Source organism: Abramis brama (assembly GCF_963993115.1).
Source record: "Abramis brama genome assembly, chromosome: 14".
Taxonomy (NCBI): domain Eukaryota; kingdom Metazoa; phylum Chordata; class Actinopteri; order Cypriniformes; family Leuciscidae; genus Abramis; species Abramis brama.
Window position 1 is genome coordinate 35,985,840 of NC_139976.1, and position 15,000 is coordinate 36,000,839.

Sequence of the window (15,000 nt, forward strand, 5' to 3'; positions counted from 1 at the left end):
GTATATTGTCTCTATTGTTATATAAAATACCTGGCATGGTTTGAAGAACACAGGAAACTCAAATATCATTGCAAACATGTTTATTGTCTTCAAAACGTCTTTATCTGCATGTTACAGCGCGATCTCTGATAGCTGTGTGTGTATCAGTGACGTCCTGGAATGTCACATGATTATGGCACTTCTTCATGTTCCATATATGGACTATTATTGTGCATATAGGGCGCCCTCAGGCTGCCGGTATGTATTGAAAACACAGTATCAGAGTATGCAAGCGCTCATAATGATTACATCGACGCATTTGGGTTAGGGATGCTCATATTGACCGTTTAACCGTTAATCGAATGTAAAAATTTTGACCGATTAATACTATCAGTTAAACGGTTTAAAAAGTTTTTTTTTTATCTTTTTTTTTTTTAGTTTGCTGCATGGTTTAAAAATAAAATACTTTATAGCTTATATATTTATTAACTCACGGAGCGCGTCAACACCTTTTTTACAGTCTATGGTCGACACGTGCAACCACACACGTCTCGAGACTTTACCTGTGTATTCCCGTCCGATGGGACATCCATCCCATCGGAGAGGGTGTTTTCTGCCGCGGGTCTAACTGTCAACAGGCTGCGCTCCAGACTGACCCCACATCACGTTGATGTTGCTTTTTTTAAATAAAAAAACGGGAAAAAAATGCTGTTTTTTTCTAAAGCTTTGTTCAAACGGATTCAGTGTTTTCTTTTTGTCATCTTAATTTGTTAATTATTTAAGTTTAAAAAATATATTTAGTGTAGGCCTATTTTGTTTTTTATTTGTATTATTTTATTCTGTTTTTCTCTCACTGTCAGAAATGCTGCAGGTGCGTGACAATTTAAACTGAATCCGTTCTGTTGTTGATCTGTTCTGTATGCTGCTGTTTGCACTTTGCACGTTAAAATAAACCCTTTCATAAAAACTTTTTTTTTTAAAGGGCAACAGATACGCGTCCATTTTATTTGTATTTAATGCAATTGACCCTTCGCAAAGACCCGCCCCCCTTTGTTACTGTCGCTATGTCCGACAAGCTACGCTGCTCTCACGTACACCATGTTCTCACGCAGTGAAAAATACATCGCGGAGCAGAGAGGAGACTGACAACATGCTGACAGACAAGACAGACCAGGTTACTTTTCGGTTACTTCTGATATTAAACATATTAAACAAAGTCTCACCTTTCAAATTTGGTCATTTTTTAAAATAAATTTAAACGATACAATAGGCTACATACCGTTTTGTGGCTCTTAAATGTGTCTGACAGATCGCTGTAGAGCATCCGTTAAAGCTGCTCGTGAACCGATCATCTCTTCCTTTATAGCATCAAATAAGTTATGAATGAACATAAGAAGGAATGTTGTTTAAACCGCGGAAAGGGGTCAGTACATTCTGTTTTTCAAGTTCAAATCCTCCCATGTTAATCTGCTAGCTAACGTTATCTCTCCTGACTGCTTTGTCGGACAAAATGGCGGATTATGATTGGTTAGATCGGCTGTCAATTCAATATTATAATCTTATCAGTTAACGGTTAATAATCGATTAACGAGCGGCGGTTGTCGGTCGGGAAAATTAATCGAAATGAGCATCCCTAATTTGGGTATATATTCAATAAATATTATTCCTGTCAATAGAAATCTGATGTAAATCTATGAGAATCTATCAATATTTCTCCAAATCTGCACATTTTTGAGCTAAAGCCTTAAGTGACATTGTTTTGTGAATCGCTGTCATGACGACGGCACGGGAGTTTTTTATGAATGGGAATGTCTGACGCGCATAATTCATATTAAAGGTATCGACGCATTTTTTCATTTCATAACTCCTGACACAAATTAAGAAATAACTGTCACTATAAGTTTCTCAGAATACAATAGTGGTCAAATACTGAAACTTGAGTCTTATATCTTTTTAATGATGTATAGTTTGTCAATGTATAACATTAAATCTGATAGTAACTTTGAACTAAATAAAAAAAAAAAACGCTTCAGTGCGCCGACGCACTGGTGAGGCTTAACAGTTAAGGCAAGACACACACACCAGGTTTGTAGGGTAAAAAATTTACATATATCATATACATGAACATATATTCATATTATGAATAATATATATCATCATACTTCCCCAGCTGATTGCTCACATCTTTACATTTTATATTACAAGTTTTCTTTCATTTCAAATTTAAACATACAAATGAGGCATTATCTAATTAACAATGCACTCATTTGCATATATTTCCAGAACAGAAATCTGAACACTGGATAAAGCCAAGTTTAACATTATTTCTGGGGATCTCTTTTTATCACTTCATAAATCAGAAAAATACTGTCAACAGCCATATAAAAAATAATTGTTTTTAGGAATAAAATGTTATAAATATATGAACCTTCAGAATATATGGGAATTAAAACTGTAAAGTTTGGTGTGTGTTAATCTGCAGAAGTGGAGATTTCTGACTCAGAGCAGGAGGAAAAACAGACTTTAAAGATATGCATTGAGATTGAAATCTATATAATCTATATGCAAATAGACCCTTAACAGTCTATGTTGCATGCTTTCTTTCCACTAATCTGAAAATAGTTATGAAAAGTCAAATAGCCCAAAATCTCAAAATTGACCAATGCATGAAATAATAAATAAATAAATAAATAAAGTCACCTTCTTTCATTGTCATCCAGATGTGAGAAGAGCACGTTCTTTTCGATGGCTTTGGCGAGAGCGGCCATGGTTTTGTAGTCTTTAGGGATGACCTTCACAGAGACAGAAGAACACGTGACTGCTCCGCCTGACTGACATCAGACATGATCATGTGACTGTGAGACATACACACCTTCCTGACGTAGGAGGCGGCGTCCTCCTCGGTGTAGACCTCAGCGCTGATGGCTCCTCTCCGCCTGCGACCCTTCACCACGGGGTTCATGGGAGGAGACGCCTCGTCTTCACGAGAGTCCGAGCGAGAGCTGGCTTTCTGCTGGTTCAGGAGCTGCTTCGCCTCCTCCTGCGTATGAAGCACATGCAGGCATAGTTAAAGAAAATGATTTGAAAGGGAGGATTTCGGTTGGATTTGAAGTCACAGTGAAACAGAAGCCTCGTTAGATCTGTTCTTCTGTATTGTGTGTGGCACATATCTGAATGAAACAGGAACTAAATGTAGAGCAGGACTTGGTTCTATCCATCGGTTGTTGGATTATGGGATGTGGGAGTTACAGTTAATGTAAGAAATGGGAGGGTTTTCCAAACTAAATGATTGGAGAAGTCCAGTTTCACTGGAAAATCCAGAAAATTAAGGTAAAAAACAAACAGAAGATGCATGGATGAATCGTTCACAATAACATCTATAACATGCATTCAGAAAATAAACAGGGTACATTTTTATTTTATGCAGACGAAAAATCCAAATGTTTAATATATATATATATATATATATACACAAAACCATGGCTGCTCTCACCAAAGCTCTTCTCACATCCGGATGACAATGAAAGAAGGTGACTATATATATATTTTTTTTCATGCATTGGTCAATTTTGAGATTTTGGGCTATTTGACTTTTCATAACTATTTTCAGATTAGTGGAAAGAAAGCATGCAACATAGACTGTTAAGGGTCTATTTGCATATAGATTATATAGATTTCAATTTCAATGCATATCTTTAAAGTCTGTTTTTCCTCCTGCTCTGAGTCAGAAATCTCCACTTCTGCAGCTTTACACACACCAAATTTTACAGTTTTAATTCCCATATATTCTGAAGGTTCATATATTTATAACATTTAATTTATATATATATATATATATATATATAAATAATAATTATTATTATTATTACTATCAATAGCTAAAACTATTTTTGTTAATTGAAAGAAATCTGAAATAAAAATTAAATCAAATATAAGTAAAAACTTAAACTTGTTTCAATTAGTTTCCAAAGCAACATTTTTAATTTTCATTTAGTTTAGACTGCTAACTGGAAATAAGTAAACATTCAAAATGAACTCAAACAGAAATAAAAATGAATTTAACGTATTTGGTAAAATACACACACACACAAACACACACACACACACACACACACACACACATAAAAAAAAAGTAATTGAAATGACAAAAGCACAAAAATACTAAAAATTAAACTGAATACCAAAAATATAAAAACAAGTTCAAATTAAAGAATTAATGAAAACTATAAAAGTATATAAACCATACTAACAAATTGTTAATCACATTAAAAGTTATTTAATTTTTTTTAACTTTTGACAAAAAGTTCCAACATTATAATTTTTTACATATGCATATTTGTACACATTTAATAACATGAGGCCTTATTTGCTGGATAAATAATTCCAAGTATTATGAATAAGTACTTATTTATTGAAAGTGGATGTCTTATTGTTTTAATAAACACATCCCATCTTTCTTAATGCAAAGTGATGTCAGCAAGGGCTCTCCGTCAGAATGATCCGGATGTACAAACCTTCTCCAGCTTCTCGAAGTGTTCTCTGAGGAAGGCCATGGGTCTGTCGGGCCGCGAGGTGCACAGCTGCACGATGCAGTCCTTCAGCAGCTGCTGGATGTTGTGTTTCTGCACGTATATCTCACATTCCCTCAGACTCTTCTCCTCCTCACTGCCCGCGCTGCCTGATGCCATGATGAGCGCTAGATCTGACCTCTGACCTGCGGGGAGACACATCAAACAAGTGACACGCCGAAAACTCGCAGAGATGCTGACTACATGAAATATAGCCAATTCAGTCAATAATTAAACATGTGAAGGATCTGTGAAAACAAATACAGAAGGTCTGAAAAGTATTTATTTCCTTAAAATGTATTACATGAAATATCGCTTAATATAAAATCCAATAATTACAGTAAAACTAAATAACCCATCTGTCATGTTTGAGCCTTAATAAAGTTATTCTGGATTATTCAAATGATGTTGGATGTCAGTTGTTATGATGGGGGGGGGGGGGGGGGGGGGGGGGGATATGTACAAACTCTGATATGTACATGTTGCAGAATTAATAACAATATCATTAACGTCTACACATGATGAAAATACATTCTGACCCAGCAAGAGGACAGGAACAGGATTACAGCATCATTTATGAGATTGATGTCAGAAATAATCTGGAGATTATCTTTGTTTTCAACACACCTGTGCAGTTTGATTCACTGCATGAACTATATGCGTTTCCTATGATTCAATAGTTACAGAAAAACAATATTTTTATGTTGCTAATTATGATTATGTTGACATAAAATAATTTCCCACTTCAACAACGTCAATCAGAATAGTAAGTTAGTATATTTAGGATGAACGACACGACTCACGATCACAAATTTAAATCCATTTCTCAAGACCAACAGAATATGAAAATATTATTTTAATATACATCAAAACGCAACTCAAAATACAACAGAACAGACATGCCGTTTTCTAAAATGACCTCGAAACCTCAACAAGAAGGTTAAACCTTAAAACAAATGAACCTTAAAACAAATAAAATATAATCCTGCTATATATATTCTTATATATTCTGCTACAAATATCTAGCTGAAGGCCGCCGAGTGGTCGCCATCTTTATCCGTATCATAAACAAATGACATTTACAGCATTTAACGATCATTCTAGATGTTTAGCGCTACATCTACTCGACAGAAACACGACATTTCGAGTATCGTTATTTCTTACCGAGCCTTTATAACGCAACTCGGCTTTTGCGTTATTCCGTTATTCAGAGACGGCGCAACAACTCTTCTTCACAGGCGCTTGGACGTCTGCCAACCGGAAATGGTAAAACACCAATCAAAGCCTGCCATTGACGTCAATGCGCCTCGCTCTCACATGGAAACTGTAACCCTGGGTAACCTTAAAGGGAACGTAGCACCTGAGTACCATACTCGTAATTCTCCTCAATAAAAACACTTACAGGCCCCTTCATACCAAGGACGATAACTAGAAAGACATGAAGATTTAGTTTTAAAAATCGTTCTCAATGTTAAATAATAGCAGAGTTCACAGTCACACCACAACTAATGATAACGGCACAGAGAAACGATATTGTTGGAATCACCTTTAAGGCCCGTTCACACCAAGAATAACTATAACTATAATAACAATAAAGATAACTGTATTAGCATCTGATATTCTGTTTATTCTAAGCGCGTGCTTGTCTGTCACTTTAAATGCTCGAGCTCTTTTCAGCAGGATGGATTCTGATTGGCTGTCAATGTTTTTATTGTTCATCAGCTGGATAAAATCGTTCTGAAAGTGATTCTAAATATGATATTGTTTCTCTGTGCCATTATCGTTATAGCTGTGGTGTGAACTCTGATACTATTTAATACTGAGAATTTTTTTTATTGAGAAACTATATCTTTATCGTTATCTTTATAGTTATTGTCCTTGAAACTTGTTCTAACTATCTGGATATCTTTATTTTATTTTATTTGACCATTTTATTATTTTATTAAGTACAATAAATAAATAAATAAATAAATAAATAAATAAATAAATAAATAGAAACGGCCTTTTAAAGACTATAACTAAACAATCTCATGGGCCTCAATGGTTGGTCTGTATTGAATTTTATAATTTTACAATGTCGTTTAAAATCAATTTCTATATGGAGAAAATTACAAAGATTTTACGTAACGCTGCGTTCAAGCGCTGCTGTCGCGACCTTTATTTTGAAAACTGCTGTAAACACCGGAAGTTTAATTGGTACTCAGTTCATGCTGCTGAATTTGCAGAGAGGAGATGTGTATTATTTTGAATGTGTGATCATCCTTAACGCGTTTCATTCAGTTGCGAACATGAGCTGAATCCTTGTATGAGCAATTCGGTGGAAAACCTTTACGGAACCAGATTTGGTGGTACGTAGCCTATCTTTTAAATATTTCTCGTTTACCTGCCGGTGCATTATGAGCATCTTCACGTGACGTTCACATGTGAATAGTGTAAACAGCAGCTGTCCACTGCAGTGGCCGTAGAAACACACCAGCCCTCACACGCTTCTGTACTAGTCTGTTCGTCCACTATTTGACCTGGGTTGTCTTTGTTCTGCTGTTGTAATGGAAAGTTTATCCTTTGATCAGAAGTGAAAGTGTACACCTGAGGTCATGTATCCGGTCTCAGTGTTCCAGTGTGTCAATCATAACCATGGCAGTGGAACCAGGTCAAGTGTGGGACAGATGGCAAACGCGCACTCATGCCCACAGCACTGAGCTGTGCTTGTGTCTCTTCAGTGTCTATGCTGGTTACTTCAGTCCTGAATGTCTTGAAATGTCCTGAAATAATCCACAAAGTGCATGAGTGACGTTAAGTAAACGTGCTAACGGGATATGTGAGCGTGCTCTGCTTTAAGTGACAGAGGTTAAGCCTTTCCAATCACAGTGCAAAGCTCCTTACTTTTGGAGGAAAAGGGGCTTCCCATGCACACACTTGCACTTACTGTCCAGTGGACTGGATGCATGTCTTTGTCTTTTTTTTTTTAGCTCGCTTTCATGTTGTTGCAAACTCTTAAAAAGGAAATCTGATGCATTTTGTAAGGGACTGATAGCCTCGGCAGTCACCATCCATTTCCATTGCATCTTTTTAAATGAAAGTGAATGGTGGCTGAGACTCTAAATAACATCTGGGTTTCACAGAATAAATGATGTCAGAGAGTAAATGATGAATATGTAATGTTTAAATGCTAGTTTTTGTAAGCAAAACTTAAAAACTTTGTTTCCCCACAGAACAAATTTGGGTTACACTAACCAAACCCTAATCCTCACTTAATTTGGTAATACTTTATTTTATAGTGTACTTGTTACTCATGTTACGTGTAGTTTGTATAGTATAGTTACTATAAATTATGCATAATTACATGCAACTACCATTAAATCTAATCCTAACCCTATAGTAAGTACATGTAGTTAATTATTATCACTCAGTACTTGCATGTTTAATTACACTATAACAATGACACCTTAAATAAAGGGTTACACTTTATTTTATAGTGTCCTTGTTACAGTGTAATTATAAACTCGTGACTGTATGTCTGTAAGTGCTGAGTGATAGCAATTGACTACATGTACTTACTATAGGGTTAGGATTAGGATTAAGGTCAGTTGCATGTAATTATGCATAATTTATACAAACTACACGTAACATGAGTAACAAGGACACTAAAATAAAGTTTAACCCTTTTTGTTTTAAGGTGTCCTTGTTACCGTGTAATTAAATAAGTACTCAGTAATATTAATTAATAACATGGTTTGGTTTATAGGGTTAGTTATTGCTTATGCATAGTTACTGTTATTACTATAGTGTGTACGTAGATGTGTAACAGTGACACTAAAATAAAGTGTTACCCAAATTAGTTTATTTTAGTTTTATTTATTAATGATTATATATATATATATATATGATATTTAAATTTGTTTTATTTAATATCTTTGGTCTCTGCATATACTTCCATTTGTGTTATTTTATATCTAAGATGACCCTTTTTTCCATCAAAACATTAAAATCTGTGTATACTGACCTGAGAGTTTACATTCAAGCATTGTGTTTCATTAAAAGCTTTTTAACTTGGTAACGAGCTACTGACACCATGTGACTTCAGGATGACGCCATCATCACGTCACGGCATGTAATTGTCTTCACCACAAGCTCACCTTTCACCTGCGACATTTGGAAAAACGCAGTGGGTCCGAGTTTGAGAGGAACCCCATGGGACTGGGATAAAAATACTGCCTCAGTCTAGTAACTAATCCTCACTTTCATCAGCCACTGGCCGTATCAGATGCACACTTATTGTCCTCCTGAGGAAGTGTGTCCAGTGCTGGGTTACAGTGGTCTTGTGACTTGAAACTTTTCTTAAGTTGGCTGTTGTTGTTACATAAGGTGAACTGCCAAGGACTTGATCAAATATTTAGTGTGTTTTTTTCTGCCTCGGACATTAGTTGATAATCCTGCGCAATAGTTATACACCCCTTGACCAGGTATTTTGATCTCGCTACGTTCTATGTAATCAAACTAATGCTTTTCTGTGTGTGTGTGTGTGTGTGTCTATGGTTGCAGTTCTGGAGTAGATCTCTTGGAAATGGGGCAGTTTCTCTCTTGGTACAGACAAGCTAAGGACAGTTTTTAGTGAGTCCTATTTTAATGCATTTATTTGCCTAGAAAAGCAGAAACGATAAGAGTTGGTAAGGATTTTAATTACACTCTGTGCGCCTAAAGATTTTGTAATTTTTTTTTGCACTATTTATTTATTATGTATTTGCTTATTTAATATATTGGTAATTGGAATATGTTCTGTATGTGTGTGTTTTTATTTGATTTATTTATTTAGCTATTTACTTGCTTTTTTATATTTATTTATTTTTCCAGAATATCTTGGAATGTTCTATATATATGTGTTATTTTATTATATTTTTAAAATCAAAGGTATTTAATGTAATGGTAATGAATGTATGTACTTGTATATTTATTTTCTTGGACTATCCAATGTTTGTGTGTTTGTTTTTTTACATTTTGAATTCATTTGTTACTTTTTTAACTTAGTTACTTGTATATTTTTCCTGAATATTTTCTATACAGTGTGTGTGTTTATTTGGTTTTCAAAATTATTTATTTTACGTATTTTTCTGGAATTTCTTTTTTCTTTTGGATAGGAACCTTATTCTCACATTTTTAATAAGAATAATAATAATAAAGACATTGCCTAATTTTGCTATTATAAAAGATAATTCATAAATTTATAATTTTTAATCATCATTTCTTTCTGAGTTTTATTCATTTACAAAGTCTTTGGTTCCATAGGCTGTATTATTGATTGATTTTGTGTGTTTAATGAAGAGTTTAAAGCTCAAAAGAAGCTGGTATTCAGGTGTGGAGGTCAGGGAGCTTGTAACCTGTGTTTGTGTGCGCTACGCAGAAGAGAAACACTGAGCCTCTGTCGTGTGTGTGTGTGTGTGTTGTAGGAGGGATGCGTAGCTGGAGGTGGTACCTCTCCAGGGTCATGCGTCTCTTCCTGCGCTGGTTCCGACTCTGCCTTCGACGAGGACGCAGAAAGCGGCCGAACCGAGTACGAGACCTGTGGAACTATGGGACGGTGCTGATGAAGTCCCTGTACTACAACGTCCTGACCAATTCAGACACGGTGCTTGACTGTGTCTTTGAGCCCATCTACTGGCTGGTGGACAATATGACCCGCTGGTTTGGAGTGGTAGGCAGAACCAAATCTATTTTCTTAAAGGGTCAGTTCACCCAAAAATGAAAATTCTGTCAGTAATTACTCTGCCTCATGTTGTTCCAACCCTGTAAGACTTTCGTTCATCTTCAAAACACAAATTAAGATATTTCTGATTAAATCTGAGAGCTGACTCACTCCTCCATAGGCTTCTATGTGATCGATATCTGCCATCCCAGAAAGTTAGTAAAGACATCGTTAAAATAGTCCAAGTGACTACAGTGGCTCAACCTTAAGTTTATCAAGCGATGAGAATACTTTTTGTGCGCAAAAAAAATAAATAACGACTTTATTCAACTATTGATTTTCTCCTCTGAGTGAGTTCACGGAGTGTAACAGCGCAGCGCTTCTGGGTTGTACGTCAGAACACCATTGCTGAGTATTTTCTCCTTAAAACTGCAGTGAACCAAAAACACGCTTTGAAATCGCTGGTGTTTCTGACGTCACAAACTACCTTGTAACCAATCAGATCAACATGTGATCGTCAACGAGTGGATCTCTGAGCTGAGTGAGTGGAGGCGGGGCTCATTTGCATATTCATAGAACCGCGCATACTAAATGAGGCAAGGGTGTCGAGTTACATTCAAGATATTTTAAGGCATGGAAAAAAAAATTCAAGGTAAAAAACATTTAAATAAGTCATTTTGGTGATCAAAGATGAGTTTTAAGTGATAAAATTAGTGATTACACCCAACATTTAGTCAGAACCTCTAGTAAATTACACATTATTTTGTTAGAAATCGTGCAGCTCTTGTGGGAACTTGTTAGTTAATGCATGTTTAAACTCTAACAGCTCACATGATCTCTGTTTCCCCCGTGAAGGTGTTTGTGTCTCTGGTGATCGCCTTGACCAGCTCCATCGTGATCATCGTCTATCTGTGTGTTCTGCCCATCATCTTCAGCACGTACCCCGTTCACTGGATCCTCTGGCACCTCTGTTACGGCCACTGGAACCTCCTCATGCTGGTCTACCATTACTATAAAGCCATCACCACGTGTCCGGGTTTCCCACCACAGGTGCCTTTTTTTCATATTCCAATTTCACATTTTAAGTAAGCAATAGAGTACAACAATTGGGTTCTGGAAGTAAAAGTAGTTCTGATTTTTAACAATAACTTCTAAACCGTTAACAACAGAGCTATGAGGTCTTTAAAGGGATACTTCACCGATTAGCATTAAGCTTTGTATCAGTAGAAACCCGGCAGTATTCTCGAGTGACCGTGCTTCCCTCCCTCATGTCCCCCTGAGACGAGAGATTTCTGTATTGTGTGTCTGGAAAAAAACCTCAGATGACGCAAAAATGGTCATTTATCGACTCCAGCCAGTAGGAGGAGCTCGTCCCGCATGTCTTCAACCCGCCCATAGGGGGATCTCACCATAAAACGCCGTCTTTTCAGTTTCGAGTCGACTAGTAGCCTAGCTGTATCATTTCTCCCGATACTGCCCTCTGTAACCGGTAGGCGTGGCTTGGGAGTGTCCTCGTAGGGCAGCGAAGCAAGTGCATTCTGGGAGTTGTTGTCTTTCATCCACATGAGCCAAAAATACATTTTCTGGCTTTTCTCAGTCTAGAAGGCACCAACTTCTAAAATAATTTCACACTTTTACTACATAAATGACCCAATTTAAATACACATTCATCTTTCCAGCGGTGAAATATCCCAGTTTAATCGATGATATTTGCTTTCAGAATATTGAATATTTAACATTTCATTAAGTGTTTGTTGCATGCTTGTGTCTTTTATTTTAGGAAAAGAGTGATATACCAACTGTTACTATCTGCAAAAAATGTATAGTTCCCAAACCAGCCAGAACTCATCACTGCAGTATCTGCAACAGGTGAGCCGAGTTAGCCGACTGAAGGCAGTAGAAGTGAATCTGATGCGTGTCCTTCTACACTTGTACTAACTGAAGTAATACCAGTAAATTATGCATAATTATATTCAACTAACCCTAAACAAAACCATATTCCTTCTAGCCCTATAGAAAGTACATGTTGTTTATTAATATTACTCTGTAATTGCAAGAATTACATTTGAATTTTTTTGATTAATGGAATAAAATATTTCATTTAAAGATTAATCAAATAATCACTTGCTGCAGTCTAATTTTTAAATAAAATAATGCGTTATGTTTTGTTTTCTCCATCACAGATGTATTTTGAAAATGGACCACCACTGTCGTATCCTTGTGAAGCAGCCAGTAAATGACCATACTATACGTGAAGAAAAGTAAATGTTGTTTCATTATTATGTGACGATGTCCTGCTGTGGTTTCCGTCTTAACTGAGCACTCTTCCAGCCTGGCTGAATAACTGCGTGGGTCACTTCAACCACCGCTACTTCTTCAGCTTCTGCCTGTTCATGACCATGGGCTGCATCTACTGCAGCATCAGTGCCAAAGACATGTTCCTGGACGCCTATAACGCCATCGAGGTGAGGTCCTTCTGGGGTTTTACTTTTACTCAGGCAAACTTACAACAGCCAAATGCCTTCAGAGAGTTTACTCTGTGGATATGGGTTTTGAAAGAAGTCTCTTCCGCTCACCAACGCTGCATTTATTTGATCAGAAATACTGTAAAAACTGTAATATTGTGAAATATTACTAAAATTTAAAATGTAACTGTTTTCTATGTGAATATATGTTGAAATGTAATTTATTCCTGTGATCAAAGCTGAATTTTCAGCAACATTACTCCAGTCTTCAGTGTCACATGATCCTTCAGAAATCATTCTAATATGATGGTTTGCTTGTGCTTCTCCTATTTTTGTGGAAACCGTGATATTATTTGATGAAAATAACAGCATTTATTTGAACTATAATCTTTTGTAACCTATAAATGTCTTTACGGTCATCAATTAATCTAAAAAATAGAACTTTAAATTATCATAATGGGAGATTGTTTAATGGTGAGCTTGTGCTTGTATTGTTTTTTATAGTCAGGCAGGTATATGGACATTCACACACAAGGGGAGGCGGTCCTGGGGGCGGGGCTAATATAAAGGTGAGGCGGTCCTGGCTAATCTAAATGGGAGGCTGTCATGGGGGCGGGACTAATCTAGAGGGGAGGTGGTCCTGGGGGCAGGGCTAATCTAAAGGGGAGGCTGTCATTGGGGTGGGGCTAATCTAAAGGGGAGGCGTCCTAGGGGTGGGGCTAATATAAAGGGGAGGTGTCCTGGGGCGGGGCTAATCTAAAGGGGAGGCTGTCATGGGGTGGGGCTAATATAAAGGGGAGGCGGTCCTGGGGGTGGGGCTAATCTAAAGGGGAGGCTGTCATGGGGGCGGGGCTAATCTAAATGGGAGGTGGTCCTGGGTGTGGGGCTAATCAATATACCATTCCCACAGCAGGTGCACTCTGGATAAAACTCCTAGAGGGCAAAAGCTGACATTTTGCTTTTTGTATTACTGTAAGGAATGTTCAGGGTTAAATTCAAGTTCAGCCTGTTGTTGATTTCCACAGAAAATATTTTCAACTTTCCATTCACGTCACATGACAAAAGTCATGTTCACATTAGTGCTTTTACTATGCAAAACATTGTTGACTGTTTCAGAGTATAGTCTCAAGACTTAAACATTATTTGTGTTAGCATGACACTACTGTCATAAAATTACCTACTAAATGTTTTAGTGCTTTCACCTCACAGGATACTATTAATCATTAGTAAGCACAGCCCTGAAACCTGTTAAAGGTTTAATTCACTTCAGAATTCAAATTTCCTGATAATTTACTCACTCATCCAAGATGTTCATGTCTTTCTTTCTTCAGTCGAAAAGAAATTAAGGTTTTTGAGGAAAACATCAGGATTTTTCTCCATATAAATGGACTTCAACGGGGTCTAACAGTTTGAAGGTCCAAATGTCAGTTTCAGTGCAGCTTCAAAGAGCTCTACACGATCCCAGCCGAGGAATAAGAGTCTTATCTAGACAAAACATCGGCCATTTTATAACAAAAATAAACATTTATATACTTTTAACCACAAATGCTCGTCTTGCACTAGCTGTGCGATGCGCCACGCATTACGTCATCACGTTGAAAGGTCCCGCGTGATGTAGGCGGACATAGTGTACAGGCCCCGCCCCTTTATTCTGCGTATGAATTATTTAAATGAGGAATATTGTGACGTGTTCGTTCCCGGAAGAAACTCAAGACTACAATGAAGGCGTTTCAGGAGTTCAGAAACACTGACACTGATATAGAGAAGGGACTTTTTCACGCTCAAACAGGAACATTACACACCAAAGAAAGATGAACATGTAAAAAAAAGCACAAGGTCATCTTTAAGACTAGTTAGTCTCAGTTAACTTTCTGCCTAGTGAACTTGCAGCCACAGACAATCAATAATTGTCATTCATATGAGCTCTGAAAGACTTCAGCTTAATATACTGTATGTAGCAGTGTAGAATATTAGTGAGATGTGATTTGTGGAATTATTGGAAATTATGTAGTTGATGGTTTTAGTCCTCAGAAATGTTGTTACTTTGACTACCATTCAAAACTGTGGGGTCAGCAAGAATTTGTAATTCATTCAGGGGGAAAAAATCATCAAGGATGCATTCAATTAATCAAAAGTGACAGTAAAAACATTTATAATGTTACAAAAGATTCTATTTCAAATAAATACTGTTCTATACATCAAAGAATCCCCCCCAAAAAATCACGAAAATACGTTTCCACAAAAATATGAACTCTTTTCAACATTGATAATAATCAGAAATGTTTCTTGAGCATCAAATCATCATATT

General features: G+C 36.7%; 2 protein-coding genes across 3 annotated transcripts in view; one reads left to right on the plus strand and one right to left on the minus strand.

Moving 5' to 3' along the window:
- The window catches only part of prkar1ab (protein kinase, cAMP-dependent, regulatory, type I, alpha (tissue specific extinguisher 1) b), a gene marked incomplete at its 5' end in the record, with an annotated part of 11,705 nt that extends 7,038 nt beyond the window's left edge, over positions 1-4,667 (minus strand). Inside the window, 3 exons of the mRNA XM_084135508.1 lie at positions 2,680-2,771; positions 2,852-3,019; positions 4,494-4,667. Coding sequence (XP_083991634.1) covers positions 2,680-2,771; positions 2,852-3,019; positions 4,494-4,667 — 434 coding nt within the window. The remainder of the gene's footprint in view (positions 1-2,679; positions 2,772-2,851; positions 3,020-4,493) is intronic.
- A 2,054-nt stretch (positions 4,668-6,721) lies between these two features.
- Positions 6,722-15,000, plus strand: part of zdhhc16b (zDHHC palmitoyltransferase 16b) — a 14,233-nt gene continuing 5,954 nt past the window's right edge. The window contains exons 1-7 of one of the 2 annotated variants that reach the window (XM_084136021.1): positions 6,750-6,895; positions 9,090-9,158; positions 9,992-10,236; positions 11,083-11,277; positions 12,008-12,096; positions 12,411-12,439; positions 12,559-12,692. In XM_084136021.1, coding sequence (XP_083992147.1) covers positions 9,997-10,236; positions 11,083-11,277; positions 12,008-12,096; positions 12,411-12,439; positions 12,559-12,692 — 687 coding nt within the window. In that variant the 5' untranslated portion in view covers positions 6,750-6,895; positions 9,090-9,158; positions 9,992-9,996. Of the gene's footprint in view, positions 6,896-9,089; positions 9,159-9,991; positions 10,237-11,082; positions 11,278-12,007; positions 12,097-12,410; positions 12,440-12,558; positions 12,693-15,000 lie in introns of both variants that reach the window. The other variant, XM_084136020.1, reaches the window with a different exon arrangement.